Raw genomic sequence first — 20,586 nt, 5'->3', positions numbered from 1 at the left:
TCAGTCTGGTTGCCAGAATCTTCGTTTTTTTGACCCAGCTTTTGCACTTTCTTCTTTCACCTTGATTAGAAGGCTCCACAGCTCTTCCTTGCTTTTGGCCATCAAAGTGGTATCATCTGCATATCTAAGGTTGTTAATGTTTCTTCCAGCAATTTCAACGCCAGCCTTGCATTCGTCAAGCCCCGCACATTGCATGATGTGTTCTGCATACAAGTTGAATAGCTTAGGTGAGAGTATACAACCCTGCTGTACACCTTTCCCAATCTTGAACCAGTCGTTGTTTCATGGTCAGTTCTTACTGATGCTGCTTGGTCATTACACAGATTCCAGGAGACAGACAAGGTGATTTGGTATCCCCATACCACCAAGAACTTGTCATAATTTATTGCTTTATTTAAAACACTTTTATAGAATTGGATTGTATTTCACTCAGTTTTTAAACATCAAAATACAGTGCAAGTTCTCTGAACAATTGAGGAAATGTATCACTATGGAAAATGTTTCCATTTCTGAAAAAGATATCTGACCATAAATGATGTTCTTTAGAATAGGGATGCCTTTGAAGATAATCTGAAAGAACTGAAGTAACTTTTTGTTGCATAGAAAAGGAGGCAATGTCATAGTAGCAGCATAATAATATACAGCCCCAAAGAGGAAGTGTAAACATTTTTACTACAGTTCTTTCATGATTAACAGCAATCTTAGTCTGACTGCGGTGGTATAACCTGGATATCTGGAAGGACTGATGGTCTTCTCTGAGAGGCTGACTCTGACACAGGGGCTTGCTGAGTGATGAAAGCATAGACAGGGATCAGACCAGCAGTGCTGCAATGGAAAAATAAATCAGAAAATTTCTAAAACACACACATTTAGAGATAACCCAAACCTTTTGACTCTGAATGTTATACCTACCATTCCAATTGTGCTCAAATTTTTAATGTTTTATGATAACGGGGCTATAGCTCTTGATACACAGGGGTTGTAGTTTTACAAAGTCTCTAGCCTTCCCTGCAAAAGAGTGCTGGTGCCTCACCAAACTACAAATCCTAGGATTCCACAACATTGAACTAGGACAGTTAAAGTGCTGACAAACTGTGTTCATTCTACAGTGAGCATGGGCAGACTTCAGCCCTCCAGGTGTTTTGAACTTCAACTCCCAGAAATCCCAGCCAGTTTACTGGCTGTTAGGAATTGTGGGAGTTGAAGTCCAAAACACCTGGAGGGCCAAAGTTTGCCCATGCCTGTTCTACAGTGTAGGCGAATTCTAACAGTTAATTGTCTGAACCAAAATATTGCTGATAGTTATAGATAGTCCAAATTTTCAAAGCTCCTTAACAAATGTTTAAATACAGATGTAATGGTTCTGCTAGAAATAATTTGAAGTGTTGCCATTCTGAAATTTGTTCTCTTCATTATGACATCCTGTGAATAAATTAACTTTGGTTCCTCTCCCTCACTTTCAGAGCATTCAACAATAACAAAAAGGCTTTATATTTAATCGTTTATATAAATATAAAAGAGTTTGTTTGTTTGAAATGAAAACCACTAAGAAAATGAAGTGTGTATGAAACTTCCAAAAGGCAGTGACCCATACCTAAATACTATGCATTTCCTTGGTTTTATCAGCCTCCCATTTTAGCAGATGCATATACTTTTTAAAACTTTGTACTAGCACCTGGTGATTTGGAACACACAGGTATTTGACAAGAAAGAGGTGCAATCTGTGCTTAAAGCCACACATTATAGTAAGCAAATATATGGAATTGTGAAGACATTTCAGAGATGTGCTAGTCCACATACAATATCTCAAACTAGGCTTGATGGGTATAACATTGCATGGGTATTTATTGCATGGTTTTTAAAATTTTACTTTAGATGCCACAGTAGATGTTACTTTCTGTGACCAGAACTAAAATGGTATCATAGCTATTTGTGAGACATTTCTGGACCATTGCCACACACCTTACTATACAAACACCATCAAGGCTGCACTAATGTTATAGTAGCTCAGCAGACCTTGGGACAGATTGCTCATACAACTTGGAAAATGAGGAGTGCGTTTATAACTTATGCAGGCATTTCCCCATGTCTGCTTTAACTTAGAATGTAGGACATCTTACATTATGTAGCAAGGTGAAAGCTGATGGGAGTATGAATGTTCCTCAGGCTGGTATGGTTTACTTCTTGAGCCATGCAACTAACCAGATCTATTTTGAGTCCATCTAGCAATTACTCTCTTCACATAGTTTAGTCAAAAATACCATTTAAAAAAAGAAAAGAAAAGAAGTCCCTTAGAAGTGTTTTTTAGATTATTAGGACTCAAATGCTGCAAGAAACAAGATTACTACAGCCATGTCATCACTTACCTGACTTTTGTTTCTTCAGAATGAGTGGATGGCATTAGAGGAACCAAAGCTTTGCCATATTTCCTATAACACAAAAAAGCAGGAGAAATGCTCAATTTGTGGGTCATATTCTATTACACTATTACAGTGTGGCCCTTAGGGAGTCCTGGAAACAAACCCAATTGGAAACTATCTATACCAACAACTGGATAGTCAAATCCCATTATGTACAATGCCTTAGTAAGATGGTGTACATTATATAAAATGGCAAGATCAAGGTTTGCTACTAAGGTCTTTAAAAACATTTTCAATCTGTTGAATCTATGGGTACAAAAGATCAATTCTGTTTTTCCATTTTTATATTTTACTTCTTATGGGGGCTGAGAAAGAACAGTGCCAATCTGTTTCAAATTTCTGGACTCCTGTTTGTCTGAAACTCAGCTCTTAGATTGAAATGTTCTATTTGACACCTCAAAATACCCATGAAAAAAATCACTAGTTCTACTATCAGTACTACTAAAACTCACACAAGCATTTCTCCATTCCCAGTAAGTATTTAAACCATTTATAACTTTTTATAGTCTGCTGGGCAATAGAAAAAAGGCATCCATCACAACACTGGATGTAATAAACAGGACTTTACCGTAGTCTCATGCCATTCATTTTTGCAAAGAGTAATCGCAACACACTCTCCTTCTGCTCCCAAGTCAATTCAGAGATGTCCACCTTCCCCTTCTGAATATTCGTCCTACAGAAAAAAAAAAACCCATAATTTACCTGCATACATTTGTAATTATCTGGTCACTTACAAAAGAATTTTCATTAAAAATTCTTGGTTTTCCCAAATTTAATTTGATTACAAAATCTTAGAGTAGCAACGGATTGAATTACTTCATAGAAGAAGGAACACAATACATTAAACTGTATGAAGAGAATGTGGTTATTCATCTGGAATAATATGCTTCGTTTTGGCTATCCCATTAGTATACATAAAGAATCCAAGATACCTTAAAATATGCATGTAGAGAAAACAGAAAGAACTCAATTCTTTCAATTCCATTGGAAACACCATATGGATTGGGAATAGATCTCCACAGTCACTTATGGACCCAGTGCCAAGATTTTACCCTTGGAAGACAATTGTACTCTAATGTGAATGAATTATGAATTATACCCTATGTGGGAGTCCACAACATACGAGGGTAGAGAAGAGCAAACCACAGACTACTTACTACAATGCAACCTGAGCCCTGCCACATGCACCTTCTTACAGCAACACCAGAGGCACTCCAAGTGGCCAGCTTCTGGTCAAAAGACATTTAGTATAATGCCAAGTTGTTAAGTTTGTTTGTGTTTTTAAATACATTATAATTGTACCCTCAACTTGCTTCTGACACGATAAATAAATTCCCAAACTGGGGTACAGAACTATTCCATAAAGGCTGTCAGTATAGGGAACTGTCAATAAGGTAATCGATACTTCAGACTAGAAGTAATGCACCTCATTATAAATGTGGACCTTTTGTTAGTCTAACTAGAGTACAACCATTTAATCAATTATTCTTTTCAAATGCTTTCAACTTCATTAAACAATGATGGGGGACAGGAATAGGCCCTTTCATCTTCATCTCTTGACTGGAAAAGAGTAAGGAATGAATGAATAAGGTCCACATTTATTTTCAGTTCTGTCTTTTCAGCATCAGACAAATCTCCCATCTCTTGTGTAATCTGTACAATACTGATCCATTCATTCCCCTACCCCAAGACATCCCAAGCTTATATATATAATTTCACTAGCAGCTGTACATCATTTCTGCATCTACGTCACAGTAAACAAAAAATAAAACTTGCAGGTCAATCACATATACCATTTCTCTGCTTCCATAAGGTCCATTTGCACACTATTTGTGCTGTGTTCATTGTCATTAAAGGTCCTGATCTTGGGATATTCTTCTCTCCCGGCAAATGCTGCCATCATTCTTCTCTGATATGCAGCTTGAGCCACTTGCTTATAACACTTCCTGCTGGTTATGATCTCCTGTTTCACCTGGCTCAGGGCATGTAAGAAGAACTTCTCCACCTCAGTCCTTTCATCCAAGATATTCCTGGCCAGTTTCTTCACCCTGCTCATCTCTCTGTCCTTCATCTCCAGCAGGTGTTGCAACTTGTTAATTTCTATCTGGCCTGCTTGATTCTGTACTAAAGCTTTGTGTTGAGCATTCTCAAGTTCTATTTTAAATTCCCTGGCCATGTGACTAACTGCAGCTTCCAGTTTTTTCACCCTGTTTTCCAGCTCCTGGATCTGTGCTTTTTGTTCAGTATTTTGAATTATTTTTTCCCGAACCAAAAGATCATTGGTTTCCTTAAAAGCAAAACAAAAAAGTTACTTGATAATCCAACAACAGTTTATAACAGTTCAATCAACTAAACTACTGTACAATGCCATTATTTGTCTCAGCCACAGCACTGGACATTTTCCTTTCTAGTTTGGAGGCAATTGTAACGGTAAGTGCTCAAGCCAATTCAAATTCGGATGTCAGGACTGGAAAAAAGGCAGAATTCATATGAATAGAAAATTATTATTATTACTAGTAGTAGTAACAGTAGTATTAAACTTATGCCTTCTACACTATTTATGGGATTTTTAGACTAAATTTATGGGATTTAGTCTAATTTTATGGTTTTATCTATTTTTCTCTCATAAATATTGTATACATACTTGTTTTTCCAAATAAGGAATACAATAAATTTTGTGGGCTGCCAAATCAGTAAATGATTATGTGATGTTATTTCCAGAAGAAAGCCATTCTGACTTAGGGCACTTCCTGGGCCCTGAAGGATTTTTACCTGAGGTGTCCTAATGATGCTTCAAGTAAAAGTGAAGTAATTAGTGACAAAGCAGATAAACCCTGCTTCATACATACATGCATACATACATACATATATTACTAATATTGTGCTATGCTAATAATATAATATATTGTATGTACATATAACTTGTAAACCGCTTTGAGTCCCCTTTGGGGTGAGAAGGGCAGTAAATAAATGTTGTAAATAAATAAATAAGCCTGCTTTGTCACGAATCCGCATTGCCAGTAGTCTGTCCCCACAGCTCAATTTCTTCTTTGGACCCCCCCCCAACTTAAAATAAAAGAAAACCTTACCATGCTGCCATTAGGCCGCTCTGGAGCCTCCTGGACTGTACCCTTGACATACCAGGAGGCGAAGGGGGGACTGTTCCTGGGCACCCCCGCCTCCTGGTGATTCATTGGTATGGTCCAGGAAGTAAGTTTTATGTTAAGGCTTTTTTGGAGGAAGGGGTTGGGGTCACCCCATTCCAGCACGGAAGTTATCATGCTGGAATGGGGACAGCCCCTGGGAAAGCCCTGGCTTGGGGGTAGGTGTGCAGACTTAAACCTGCACAAAATCGGATTTTTTAAACCCGCTTCAATACATGTTTAAGTTAAGTCTGAAAGCGTCCTCACATAATAGAACAAGAGCCTCAGCTTTCCAAACACCTCAGCATATCAGTGATTTTACCCTTTATATGTAAAGGACAAGTCCTAATAAACCTGTACAAGTGGAAGTAGTAATAGGAAGAACCTTCTCCTGCAAAAGAAAGGCGTTGTCCTCCTCCAGTTTTTGCTTCATTTTCTGTAACTCTTCTGTTTCCTTCATGTGGTATCCAAGGGCTTCATGAAGACGAACATTTTCTATAAAAACTGCTTTCCCGGCATTATCCAGCTGCCTGAATAAAGGCAAAGGCAGTTTAGCACTTGATACCACAAACTTCCTATATTAATGGTTCAGACGTTTGGATCTACAGTTTGTAGATCCAGCATGACTTAATAGAAACAATGTTATGGAATACTTTAGAATTACATTATGTGTAGAATTATATTTACTTATCAGGAATGAAGCATCGAGATTTCATATAATTCACTGTATTTTAACATCCATGATTAAGGAACAAAGAAATCAGCCCTTACACAATGGCTTCATGATGGGCCCGTTCTGCCAGCATTATAATCTTCTTCTCTGCTTCTCTTTCAAGGCGTTGCTAGAAGAGAGAAAGAAAATAAGATTTTGAAATAAAGCTAGATACAAAACAGTTTTTAGCTTTCAAAAATATGTGGAGAAAGTGTTTGTTATTACTCTGTTTTCCAGAAGAAAACAAAAGAGATCACTGTAAATGTTGAAAATCAAAAGTTTGGATAGATCAGGAAAGATTCTTATTTGTCTTCCTAATACAAATTCAGGAGGTTCAGAGTTGTTTTCCTAGAAGTGGTGATATTTATCTCACTTAGGCTTCCTCCATTGTTACTACTGTGGAAAGATTTTAGAAAAGTCAAATTTACTCGTTATGAACTGGAAGGATCATGCACACGAAAGCAGCATTGAAATACTGTACCTTTTCTTCAAGGAACTTCCTCTCCAACACGGAGATTGTTTCCTGGTGTTCTTTTTTTATGTTAACCAAAGTTTCTTTTAGCTAAAATTTCAAAAAGCAGTCAATTATTATTTTAGCAATCTAAAGAGCAATTCAAAGAAAGTTCTCTCTAAAAAATCCTGCTCATGTCAACTCTTTCCTCACCCACTTTTTCTCCTCCCATGTGTTAGCTTTTCATCTGTTCAGTTCCATTCTCTTTTAGAGTTTACTCTCAACCTTCTGCATTTTTATCCACTAGTGTACACACTATAGATAGTGTTTCATTACAGCATAAGCCCTGTGGCCCATCTTGACACAGATTTTCTTCTTCCTCAAATTATTTGTACTGTTAAAAATCTACACCCAATTACCTTTGGAAATGTGTGTTATAACTTGTTTTATACTACATGCATTTCTTTTTACACTTCTCTAATGATCTGATTTCTACTAAAATGTAATTTAGCTATACATCCAAATATTAGATTCACCTACTAGGGTTTTTCTCATAATAAATGTATTTCTACCCCCTTTGATTTGAAGTTACCTGTATTTACTCAAATCTAGTGCACCTAATGTGCACCTCAATTTTCCAAACCTAAAACCAAAGAAGTATTTGCTGCCGAATGTAATGTGCAGTGGCAAAAAGTACACTTTTTGCAATTTGGCCAAAAAAGATGTGCATTACAGTGGCTGACTGCTCATTATTCCTTCTTTAAAAACTAAAGTGTTACAACACCAAAGCTGACAGCAATAGAAAAGAAAACCTTGGTGTGAATCTATGCTGTAGAACAGTGGTTCTCAACCTGTGGGTTCCCAAATGTTTTGGCCTTAAACTCCCAGAAATCCTAACTAGCTGGGATTTCTGGGAGTAGTAGATTAAAACATCTGGGGATCCACAGGTTGAGAACTACTGCTGTAGAATGAATCCACTTTAGGTGCCCTGGCTCAATGTCATGGGAGCTGCAGTTTTTGATCATGTGGGCTGCCAAAAAATGCTGATGCCTCAACAAACTGCAAATCCTAGCACTGCATAGCATTGAGCCATGGCAATTAAATTAGAGATGAGGTCCCTCAAAGAGGAATTCCAGGTGCAGTTCCTGAAGCACCTTTCCCTTTTGCTTTGGCTCAGCACTAAGATGATAATATTATGCAGCTTTAATTTGCATCTTAATTTTTGCGAAGTAATTTAGCCAAAAAAAGGTGAGCATTAGATTAAATAGGATAATTCTGATCCTATATCTCAAAGCTCCATTACAGAGTCGCATTTTGGCAGTGTACAACAAGGAATATGCACAGGGGCCTGCTAAAGGTTAATATAATAGGTGAGAGGAAGAGAATCCATGGTTCTATCCAGACTGTAAAGACACTACAAAAACATTTTTTATTAAAAAGACCAGGTGCATAATCAGGAATCACTGCTCATAGAAAACAGCAGAAATCTTCATCTGTATGGTAGGGGAAATATCACAGATCCTGTGATGGTTGCAAGAAAGTTTCTGCTGCCTGCAGTTGGAGTCAGCTACAATTTCCCTGCCTCATGATCTTTCCAGACTCAAGTGCTGACTGCAGGAATGATTTTGCAGATGACCCCCTGAGTGCTAGGGGGTCCTCCATATCTCTGAAACTAGCCATACTAAGGGAGGTGAGATGGATACAAAGTCAGGTTCTCAGCTGCAGCACTGGCTAGACACTCCTACCCCTGCTATGGCCAGGGAATCTATGATATGGTCATGTCGAGAAAGTCAACAAACATGTGCATGCCTTCTGGTATCCTTTTGCTTGTGCAGGGTGGAAAATATGAAATTCTAGCTTCTCAAACACCAATAATTTACTTACCTCTTCAAGTTCTTTCTCCATAAGGTCTTTCTTTTTGCGGAATTCCTTTATCATTTTCAGCTCAATTTGAATTAGACCAATTTCCTTAGCTTTTTTGTGGAATTTCTCTTCCATTTCCTCTAGCTGTTTGATATACTGTGCTTCCTGCAATTTTTTTGCATTTTAGAAATTTCCAAGTTAAGAATTTTAAAAAAGTTAAGAGGCATAGCTGGAGGTAAAGACTAATGAGGGAAAGGTACTGTAGCATCAACTTAACACGCAAAATAGTGTAGGGGAAATAACATAAAAAGGCCACCAACAGATTAAAAACTACCACTAAAGTGCTAAAGAATCACTAAATGAAGCTTCAAAGCAATATATCAGTTCTATCTCCAGCTGCATCAACCAACTAGTGGTAAGGATTGAATCTCTCTTACAATCTGAATTTAGATGTATTTACTCAAAAGTAAGTCTCAGAGTCAAATACAACTTATTCCCAAGTAAAGTGTGAATAGCTGGTTTATTGCCATAAAGTAATCATTACCATACTTTCGATCTTACACGTTTCCATTTTCCTAGCAAAGTAAAGACAAAAAAGCAGTTAAGGGCAACTTATTCTCTCTGTAATGAGGCAAGAGAGGACCTTAAAAAGAAGGGTTTGTATGTTTATTTAAAAGTAGTGTTTATTATATTTATCTGTGAAGCCCAACCCCAATGAATTTAATTGGATCATCAGAGCTACAGGTTACCCAGAGCTACATGTCAGAAGAAATGTCAATTCACCAGTTCTTCATTTTCTTCTTTGGCTTTTTGCTTCATATCAATCAGTTGCTGCTTAAGCTTGTCAATCTATATATCAAAAAGATAAAGTTAAGAGAAATCATGGTCATGTTATTTTGTTAGCAGATGGAAAAGTTCAGTAACTACTTCTCGGGCTTGTTCCAGACTAACAAACTTCATTAAAAGGTGAATAAAAAGTACTCTGTATATGATTGGTTGCCATGAAGTTACTATTTGAAAATAGTTTCTCCAAATTCCAGAAACCAGAGGAATTATTCCTAGAATTCAGAACCATATACATTGTACATGTTTAAGCATTGCAAATTTGGAAACACTAATATCTCCCTTGAGATTTTTTTTAAAAAATATTAAAAGTTTTCTTTATAATAACAGATATTTCAACATCCACCTAGAATATTTTCCCACAGTTTTCCATCAGTTAGCTTGTTATAACTCATGTAATTGATAAACATCATAGAAAGCTGCCTGTATATATTTTATTAATACTAGCCCCTAATAAATGGCTTTTCTATTATTAGTTTGCAGAAATCTTCTTGATCCTTCTTCAAAGCAGCTGCAATTTCCAAACAGGCTACCAGACAGAAGAAACAGAGTGCAACAGTGTTTTGGTCTGTTATTTTAGACACTTCACTGAGGATCTCCTCCCAAGATGAGTGCATAATACTGCATATCTGCCTTGCTGTTCCTTGGATAAGTAGTAATACAGTTTAATGTCTCAGACAATGTACCCTTGTCTTAGCAGAGATGGCCATCACAGTTGCCTCCAGGATTGACAAGTTATATGCTTACTTACTTAGGTGATCTCTTGTTGTCCGAGTAGGATATTCCTTCAGGGTGGGTCCGTAGGTGACTGTGGAGCCCTATTCTTGATCTGCATCGTCTCCCACAGTGAGGGCATTGCTTTCCAGGTGGAAGGCGGTCCCGGTCGGAGTTGGCTTGACGAGCCTTCCTCTTGGCACGTTTCTCTCTTTCGTCCTCCATTCGTGCCTCTTCAAATTCTGCAGCACTGCTGGTCACAGCTGATCTCCAGCTGGAGCACTCACAGGCCAGGGCTTCTCAGTTTTCAGTGTCTATGCCAGAGTTTTTAACGTTAGCTTTGAGCCCATCTTTAAATCTCTTTTCCTGTCCACCAACATTCCATTTTCCATTCTTGAGTTCAGAGCAGAGCAACTGCTTTGGGAGACGGTGGTCGGGCATCCGGATAACGTGGCCGATCCAGCAGAGTTGATGGCGGAGGACCATCACTTCAATGCTGGTGGTCTTTGCTTCTTCCAGCACACTGATGTTTGTCTGCCTGTCTTCCCAAGAGATTTGCAGGATTTTCCAGAGGCAGCGCTGATGGAATCGTTCTAGGAGTTGCATGTGACGTCTGTAGACAGTCCAAGTTTTGCAGGCATATAGCAGGGTTGGGAAGACAATAGCTTTATAAACAAGCACCTTGGTATCCCTACGGATGTCCCGGTCCTCAAACACACTCTGCTTCATTTGGGAAAATGCTGCACTCGAAGAGCTCAAGCGGTTTGGAGGATGGTCCAGAGAGTGCTGCGAGTCACTGTGTTGAATGCCTTTGCGAGGTCAATGAATGCCATGTACAGAGGTTGATTTTGTTCCCTGCTTTTTTCTTGGAGCTGCCATGCAGTGAAGATCATGTCTACTGTTCCTCTGGAATATATGAATATGCTGAATATATGCTGAATATATGAAGGTTGTGAATAAACTAAATATGTTACTTTTAACGATGTCTACTTTATTTTTGTCTCGTGAGAGCATGATACAGAAACAAGATGCTTTATGGGAGAGTATAATGTTTTTGGGCACTGAAAAAACACTTGTGAAGAACTGCTATATTTTGTGAATTGGCATAATCTCTGTTTCTAACAGATCAGAGACAAAAATATGTTATCTGTCTTTGTGCTGTCACACACTGGGCCTGTGCATAAGACTGTAGACAGGACATAAATTCCGTGTGCCCAACGGGACGCCGGGGCTGCCTCAGATTAAAGGCCCTTGGATTTCCTTAAAACAGAGTCTTTAGATTGCTTAAAAGTTCAACAATGTTCTTTATTGATGAAAACAAACAGGTACTTTAAGGCTTTCTTAACAGTCTATTGGCTCTCTCTCAATCTTGTCCACAGGGAACAGGCACTACCTTCATAACTGTATATTAGCTAATGGGGAAATCCTTAACTTCTAATCTGGGCAGTCTGTCTTTGCCTCTGTTGGTGTGGATCCCCTGCACCCAGTACCAACTGCTTCTGGCTTCCGCAAGTGACCCTTACCAAGCAGAGCTTTGTAGACTTCCAGGGGATAAAGAGTTCAGGTTTCAGTGATGGCTGACTGAAGTCCCTCAGCAAAGGAGCTGTAAGGCTGTATATCTTCCGGCCAAGCTGTGGGGCTGTATCTCCCCGGCCAAGCCATAGAAGGTGAAGCTTTCTACAGGAGCTCTTGGTATTATGTCCTGCGTGAAAGGCTTCTCTGTGTGGACTGATCCAAAAAAGGCTCCTATTCCCTCCAAAACCCCAAAAAGGGACAGGACCAGAGAACCTAACTATAATTGACAGGTGGCTTGCCCTATGATTGCAGCCAAAAGAAGCCACCTATCTGCAGAGTCCCTGAAACTTGGGGCTACAACAAACATTCAATGCAAAGCAAACAAAACTGGAGCTCCTGGTACAGCTGTACCTGCACAGTCTTTAATAACTGGAAGCCAAAATTGCCTTGCCTAAGCCCGGCCGACCCCTACCTACCATGTCGTCCTTTTCCAGATCCTGTTTTTTGAGGAAGCTGAGCACGTCCACGGCGTCCTTCTCCAGCCGCCTCGCCCTCTGCTCCAGCTCCTCGTTGCTGCGGGCCAGGCGCCGGGAGGCATCGCGGTACTCCTTGCGGGAGATCTCGGTGACCTCCAGCCGCGCCTCCCAGAGCGCCGCCGCGATTTTGGCCCGCTCGGCCTCCGACTCTTCCTTCAGGCTCTTGGCATCCTTGGCCTTGTTGCTGGCGGGGCCGGCGGCGCCCTTCTTGCCCCTGCGGGACGAGAGAAGCCACGGGCCGTGAGCCCTCCATGAAACCCACTCCTAGGCCCCGTTGCCGTGGCGACGCTTGGCTACCTACTTCCCGCCCTTCGCGCCTTTGGCTTTCCCTTTCCCCTTCATGTTGCCTCGCGCGCGCTCTTCCTTTCCCTTCCAGGCGACGCGTTACTATGGAAACCGGGCGTCGCGGGGAGATGAGGGAGGGAGGAAGTTTGATGACGTCACGCGCGAGGCGCTGACGTGCGACGCGGGACCGGCGAGATGTGGAAGGCAGAAGGCTTTGACAAAGCGGTGAGTTGGGCGGCTTGGCGGCGCTCCTGAGGGACCTGCGCCTCTTTCGGCTCTTTCTCTCACCTCTGAATGCCACTCTAGAGCAGGCCTGGGCCAACTTGGGCCCTCCAGGGGTTTTGGACTTCAACTCCCACAATTCCTAACAGCCGGTAGGCTGTTAGGAATTGTGGGAGTTGAAGTCCAAAACCCCTGGAGGGCCCAAGTTGGCCCAGGCCTGCTAAACAGACTCTCAGGATTCGATAGCATTGAGCCATGGCAGACAAAGCGGTGTCAAACTGCATTAATTCTCAAGTGCAGACTTACCCTTAGCATTGGTGGCACTCTTTTCCTTCTGTATACTGGATGTTGGCCCGCTTCTTCCAATAGAAATAGATTCATTCTTTCCCCTCAACTCCTTACTCTGCCACCTGTTGCATTCAAAGGATAATTGGTTTATATATTTTTTAAAATCTACCTCAGGCCCCTTCCACACAGCCATATAACCCGAAACATCAGGGCAGAAAATCCCACATTATCTGCTTTGGACTGGGGCCCCTTCCACACAGCTGAATGAAATCCCACATTATCTGCTTTGAACTGGAATATATCATAGTGTGGACTCAGGGCCCTTCCACACAGCCATATAACCCAGAATATCAAGGCAGAATAACCAAAATATCTTCTTTGAACTGGGTTCTCAGAATCCACACTGCCATATATCCCAGTTCAAAGTTGATAATGTGAGATTTTATTCAGCTTTGTGAAAGGGACCTCAGATAACACACTTCAAAGCAGATATTGTGGGATTTTTTGCCTTGTTATTCCAGGGGCCTTTCCACACAGCCATATAACCGAGAACATCCACACAGCCCTATATCCCAGAATATCAAGGCAGAAAATCCCACATTATCTGAGTGTAAACTCAGATATCCCAGTTCAAAACAGATATTCTGGGTTATATGGCTGTGTGGAAGGGCTCCATGGCAGAAAAGCCCACAATATCTGCTTTGAATTGGAATATATGGTACTGTGGACTCAGATAAACCAAGCCCCTTCCACACAGCTGAATAAAATCTCACATTATCTTCTCTGAACTGGAATATATGGCAGTGTGGACTCAGATAATGCAGTTCAGAGCAGATATTGTGGTATTTTGTACCATGATATTCTGGGATATGTGGCTGTGTGAAAGGACCCTCAGAATAGATGTCCCAAATGTCCATATTAATCTAGAAAATAATAATGCCTTTATTTTTGGTTTTTTGACACACTAAATTTTGGATGCTTTTGGACATCACTTATCCAGAATTCCAAGATCCTCCATAATTGTCCACAGAAGTGGCAATGATAATGACATTTTTGCTTTCAGGGCCCTTCCACACAGCCATATAACCCAGAATATCAAGGCAGAAAATCCCACAATATCTGCTTTGAACTGGGTTGTCTGAGTCCACACGGCCATATATTCCAGGTCAAAGCAGAAAATGTGGGATTTTATTCATCTGTGTGGAAGGGGCCTCGGACACTTCAGTGTACACTGAATTTGTAACACTAGAATCAATGCGGTTTGACACTTTAATTGCTATGGCCCCATGGTATGGGCCAGAAGTCTTTGGAAAATAGTGCTGATGCCTCACCAAACTACAGGCAGTCTCCAAGTTACAGACAAGTTAGGTTCTGTTGGTTTGTTCTTAAGCTGAATGTTCATATAAGTCAGAACAGGTACGTTTTTAAATGTAACTCCAGCCATGTGTGTGTGTGTGTGTATAAGCTTTGGATAGCATAGGGAAGGGTTAACACTCCTGTGGTTTTTGTTTTCCTGTCTGTGCCCCTGTTAAGAAGATTTCACCTCACTTCTATCCCTGTGATAATTGGATTTTGGAAAAAAAATGGCCTTTTGTGGAAACAAGACTTGGTGATAAAGCTTCAGTGGAAACACCTTTTCCCCATGAAAACTCTTCCAGAAGTGAATTTCCTTCCCTAAGGGTAGATTTCTCTCACTTCCCATTGTCTCACCCTCATTTTTAACTATGAGTTGTTTGTAAAGCCTATGTTTGTAACTCTGGGACTGCCTCTATACTATCTTGAAATTAAAATCAAAGGTGATTTATTAATTTTGAAATGCATGCATGGGTTTTGATAATTTATGCTGGTACAGTTCCTGTGATAACAATAGCACTGAACCATGGAAGTTAGAGTGGGGCCAAACATCCTTAATTAATTCAACAGTGTAGATGCACCCTCAAAATGGATTTGGTCAGTATATGAGTTGTTTGAGAAAAGGATATTGTCTTTATTTTTGGATTGTAGATACACTACATTCTGGATATTGTTGTACAGGATAGGCAACCCTTGTCTGAAACTCCCAAATACTTTAAAATTGCTTACATGGGTGACTGAGATAGTGTCACCTTTGCTTTCTGATAGTTCAGTGTACATAAGCTTTGTTTTATGCACAAAATTATTAAAATATTGTGTGTAAAACTACCTTCAGACTATTTGTATAAGATGTCTATGAAACATAAACGAGTTTCATGTTTAGACTTGCATCTCATTTCTCGGATGTGCCATTATTTATATACAAGTATTCCAAAATCCCCCCCCCCCCCCAAAATCTGAAATACAGAACACTTCTGGTCCTAAGCATTTCGGATAAGGGATAATCAAACTGTGTAGTGTTTTAGGGATGTTGAGCTGCAGCACTTTCCAAGCAACAACCCCATCCATTGCTGCAGTGCTATTTGAACTTGCAAAGTGTGTCATAACAGAATGAGTCAACAATTTTTTTCTGTTTCCCTTAGTCATCACAACTTAACTTTGTACCTTTCTGATGCAACAAACATCTGACTTGGTAAATCATTTTCTCAGTGGGCAGGCATTCTCCGTGGAGCTTTTGCGTGCCTGCAATGCGGCCCTTGAACCTTGTTGGATAAAAAACATCCAACCTGGACATATTTTCTTGTTTGTATTTGGTAATGATAAACCTAGGTTCATGAAAGAATGAATTGGCTTAAATTTTAACAGGCAGTTTTCTTTCTCACACGGTAGTTCTTTTGCATTTGTACATGAAACCAAGGAAGTGGTAAGTCCTGATGTAGTTATTTTCTTTGAGATGAAATCTTTGGAATAAAAAAAAAAAACAGCTCCCTAAATTGCAACTCTGATTAAAGATGAGATCATGGCTTTGACTGGATAATAGCTATCATGGAGCAATGTGTTACAATATCTGATAAAGTAGATTGGAGTCCAAAAAAAGAAGAAAGAAACCATAGGCAAGATATCTATTTTTCTTATTTAGTCTTGAAGGTGGTACTTAAATGAAGTTATTTATATTGTGTGTGCAGATACATATTGCTTTACAAAAGGATGGATCCCTGCCACGGAGAGGTCTATTGTGTAAATCCTACAAGTAAAACAACAGAGAAGGTGGAGGGAAATGGAGATATGGGAAGTAGGAATATGCACTTATTTGTGTCCATAATACAAGGGCATGAGTGGGGAATATCAATATCCAGGTTTCAATCTGATCTTGGGTTTTCCAAGCCATGTGGTGTTATTACTTCTTAACTGCTGAGTTTTGATCCATTCTAAAAAGTAGAAATGTCTCTTCTAAATCTTAGGTCCCATCTATACTGACCATTTAATGCAGTTTGAATCTAGCTTCAAACTGTGTGGCCAGACAACAAACTCCCACAGAAGTGTGCAGAAGAAACCTCTTAAAGTGAATCAGTGCTCTGTAGTTTGTGTAATCACCATCTAGGCCTTAAACGGGTTCCCAGATTTCCTATGTAATCATCTGTACAATGAAACCATTTTCTTCAATACTGGTTTGAAACAGCATTAAATGGTCAGTGAAAAGGGGGCCTTTGTTACTGAATGTAAATGTTTCATGATGAAACAACCTGTTGTTGTAAATAGAATTTGCTTTAGCCCCATCAGCTGGTAGAATCCCCCTGATAATTCTGAAATTGAATTTGGGCCTTGTCTGACAAAAGATTCTCCATTGTTGCCGTGATTGAGAGGTCGTGATTGAGAGGTCGAGGCAAAGGCTTAACTAGAAAAACTGGAGTTTGAGGAGGAATTTGAAGGTGGTAACTGGTGGCATCACATAGGTATACTATTAAATATCCCTAGATAAGCATTTCTCAACCTGGTGGTTGGGACCCCGGGGGGGGGGCGAGGGGGTGTCAGAGGGGTTGCCAAAGACCATCAGAAAACACAGTATTTTCTATTTGTCATGGGGGTTCTGTGTGGGAAGTTTGACCAGATTGTATCATTGGTGGGGTTCAGAAAGCTCTTTGTAGGTGAACCATAAATCCCAGCAACTACAACTCCCAAATGTCAAGATTTAGTTTTTTCCAAACTCCACCAGTCTTCACATTTGGCATATTGAGTATTTGTGCCAAGTTTGGTCCAGATCCATCATTGTTTGAGTCCACAGTGCTTTCTGGATATAGGTGAACTACAACTCCAAAACTCAAGGTCAATGCCCACCAACCCCTTCCAGTATTTTCTGTTGTTTATGGGAAAACACAATATTTTCTATTTGTCATGGGGGTTCTGTGTGGGAAGTTTGGCCACATTGTATCATTGGTGGGGTTCAGAATGCTCTTTGGTTGTAAGTGAACTATAAATCCCAAAAACTACATCTCCCAAATGGCAAGGTCTATTTTCCCCCAAACTCCACCAGCGGTCACATTTGGGCATATCAGGTATTTGTGCCAATTTTGGTCCAGTGAATGATAATACATCCTGCATATCAGATATTTACATTAGAATTCATAACAGTAGCAAAATTGCAGTTATGAAGTAGCAACGAAAATAATTTTATGGTTGGGGGTCACCACAACATGATGAACTGTTGTATTAAGGGGTCGAGGCATTAGGAAGGTTGAGAATCACTGCCCCAGATGAACAGTTCTCAGGTTTGAAAGAACCCTGTTAAATTTATGCTTTTCCTAAGTCTGCCCTAGAATATTTATATAGATGATTCCAAGATGTCAGGATGCCTATTCCAAAGCTGTTGTCTCCAGTTCGACATTGAAGTACATGATTAAGTACATGAAGTGTCTATGTGACCTTATTAATCAACCTGATTATTATCTGTGAATGTGTGCTAAGATAGTATTACTGCAATTGCTTAATGAAGCAGAATGAATTCCTTGTAGTATTATTTATTATGCTATTATTCTGCCATGCCTGCCCTGGGAGAAATATGCTTTTGCTATACAGTAGTCTTTCTCTGTATGCCAAATTCAGGCTTGAGTAGCAGGCTGTTTAGTCATGGAGCAGACTTTTAAGAACAAAATCTGATTTGATCTGATCTTTTCTTAAGGTTTATTTAAAAGGGTTTCCATGTTATACACATAGCTACTTTAATTGGAGCCCCTGGTGGCGCAGTGGGTTAAACCCCTGTGCCGGCAGGACTGAAGACCGACAGGTCGCAGGTTCGAATCCGGGGAGAGGCGGATCTCCTTCTGTCAGCTCCAGCTCCCCAAGCGGGGACATGAGAGAAGCCTCCCACAAGGATGATAAAAACATCAAATCATCTGGGCGTCCCCTGGGCAACGTCCTTGCAGACGGCCAAATCTCTCACACCAGAAGCGACTTGCAGTTTCTCAAGTCGCTCCTGACACGACAAAAAAAAGCTACTTTAATTTTATTGTGCCCTTCAAAACATGGCTGAGTAGGAAAGAATTGAAAATAGTGCAGGAAAATCTTTGCCTCAAGTAATGACCTACCTCATTTTATAGTATTCTCTTTCATTATTGAAGCTACTGTCCTTTACTGTTTTATTCTTTTAATGTTCAAGATGCAAAAGCTTTTGGCATGGGGAGGAGGGGGGAAAGGAAGTCCCAATTGTGTCAGCGCTAGTTCATATTTCATTATTGGATCTGTTGGCCAGTATCTCCATTTTTATAAACATACTTAATGTCTTTATTTAATTAAATTAGGGATGATGTTCTGCATATGCTTTCAAGGTTGTTTTGGCTATTTCAAAAGTCGAGTAACGGTTTCAGTTGCTCCTGTTGCTTTAATAAACTGTCACTTTTGCTATCTTGTGGCTTCGTTGTGGAAAACCAAGTTTCTTCCTTTCAAGAAGCTGGGGTCAGAATTCGGTTTACAAGCACTTTCTCTAAGGCTTGAGTTCATGCATTAGAAACTCGTGGTTTATTTTTGAGACCGACAGCATTTTTGGTTATTGGCTTGGTTTGGTTTTGCTATTTCATTCTGGCAAAATATAGACTAGATATTGTTATGATACCCCAACTCCTCCTAAGACATGAGCATAAGGTGTTGTCAGACTGGATATTGCCCTTATTTTTCATTAATGTGGAAATAAGGTGGTTCTGATACAGCTGCTCTTGCTGTTTGGACAAACAGATCTTCCTGAATTAAATCTAGTTGGAAAGCCAATACAGGCAAGGGTTTGTTTTTTTTTTTAAAGGTTAATAATGCAAAGGTTGTTTTTAGTTATGTATAAAGTTGAAAGAACAGCATTAAAGAGTGTTGATGTTGAAAGAGAGAAATGGAACAAAAGTCAGAGAGTAGGCAAGATTTCTGAGTGGGAGGGACAGTAAATTGAACAGGAGCCAGTGGGTGGATCTGCAAAAGAAGGTGAAGAGTCCATCAAATAATAGACTCAGGTGCCAAATATCGTATCTGTGGACATAGATATAATCAGAAGGCCAGTGAATAGGGAGTGAGAACAATATACTATAGTAATTAAAGTCTGATGCAAAAGGTAGACTTTGAAGCTTGTTTGAAATTAGACAACACAGGCAGAGGTATGGACAGATAAGAATCTTTTGAGAAGTGAACAGATACCCGTGTAAATGGAGACAAATTGAGTTATCTAACAGGTTAAAACAAGTTGTTCCAATAGGAAGAAAAAAAATCTTGAACAGAACGAAATAAAGGTGTTATTTCCCAAATGTTTTCTCTGTGAAGATGAACAGAAGACTGTGTAATGATGTGGGGTCCTGACTTTTATTATAATAAAGAGCAAGAAGGCAAAAAATGTTGTGCATTTGCTGCTGCTATATTATTATGTAATGCACCCTTGTCAAAGAATGGTCTGTTTTTAGAAGGCAGATTTTGTAAATTTGTGGTGACCTGAAGAGCTTTGGACATTTTATACATTATATTTACTTTCTCTTTTATGTTACAATTATTTTGGGAATGTGCAATATGTCATGCTGTTGGTACTACAAACCAAAGATTAACAGAGAATTTCCATCTCTGAATGATTTGCATCTGATTTGGAAGTCAACGTTATTCAAAGATAAAGAACACCCTGAAAGGAAAGTTGGATAAGAAAACTATAGCAGAATACACTTCTTTGTTCTATCCCTTTAGGGACAGTGTACCTTAGGGATGAGGGATATAAGTATGGGCGAGGATTACTTCCACTTGCAGTCTGGAAGGCTGGAAAGCCACACATTTCTGCTCTCTTGGCAATTGTGGAAGAGCTTAGAATTGTATATTTTGCTCTCCCTGTAAAACGATCTCTCTAAGCAGCTGGCATCCCCAGAAGATGAGTCTCCCATTGTTTTTTTTAAATGACATTCGTGTTCTGTGTCCACGTCAGCCTTCTTGTAGTGTGGTAGGATAAGAAGGCTCTGTCTGATTACAATTTTGAGTTGAATTACTATATTCATGCCAATGATCTAGCTTGGAGTGCTGCTCTATTAAGAAATTATTTGAGTTGTAACTTTGTTAAGTGCAGGGGAGGAATGTTTGCATATGTATTGAATTAGTTGAAGGCAGTCTGAGAATAAATTGTTCTGTAAACTCAAAAAGAGCAGTTCTGATAGTCAACATAAAAAATCCCCAGTGTAGTACTGCAGCATGAAGTAGGATACTTACATTGGTCTCTGCAAACAGGCCAACATTTAAG

The 20,586-nt window shown here is 39.8% G+C and overlaps 2 protein-coding genes across 4 annotated transcripts in view; one reads left to right on the top strand and one right to left on the bottom strand.

The window, feature by feature from the left end:
- Window positions 1-372: 372 nt before the first annotated feature.
- Window positions 373-12,725, bottom strand: BBOF1 (basal body orientation factor 1). Its single transcript, XM_060758692.2, has 11 exons — window positions 12,499-12,725; window positions 12,138-12,411; window positions 9,373-9,438; window positions 8,611-8,754; window positions 6,757-6,837; window positions 6,335-6,405; window positions 5,949-6,093; window positions 4,214-4,707; window positions 2,989-3,093; window positions 2,367-2,429; window positions 373-825 (listed from the first exon to the last, which is right to left on the bottom strand). Exons 1-11 carry the CDS (start codon window positions 12,537-12,539, stop codon window positions 702-704), a joined length of 1,608 nt encoding a protein of 535 aa, XP_060614675.2. The 5' UTR covers window positions 12,540-12,725; the 3' UTR covers window positions 373-701.
- Window positions 12,605-20,586, top strand: part of ENTPD5 (ectonucleoside triphosphate diphosphohydrolase 5 (inactive)) — a 29,027-nt gene continuing 21,045 nt past the window's right edge. For 2 of the 3 annotated variants that reach the window (XM_067462888.1, XM_060758722.2), the window contains exon 1: window positions 12,605-12,707. The gene's annotated coding sequence lies outside the window, so the exon portion shown is untranslated. Of the gene's footprint in view, window positions 12,708-15,586; window positions 15,769-20,586 lie in introns of those variants that run through there. The other variant, XM_060758714.2, reaches the window with a different exon arrangement.

This window comes from Anolis sagrei, chromosome 1, assembly GCF_037176765.1.
Source record: "Anolis sagrei isolate rAnoSag1 chromosome 1, rAnoSag1.mat, whole genome shotgun sequence".
NCBI classification, from domain to species: domain Eukaryota; kingdom Metazoa; phylum Chordata; class Lepidosauria; order Squamata; family Dactyloidae; genus Anolis; species Anolis sagrei.
The sequence above is the reverse complement of the archived record's forward strand: the minus strand, read 5'-3'. Positions and strand labels throughout refer to the sequence as shown.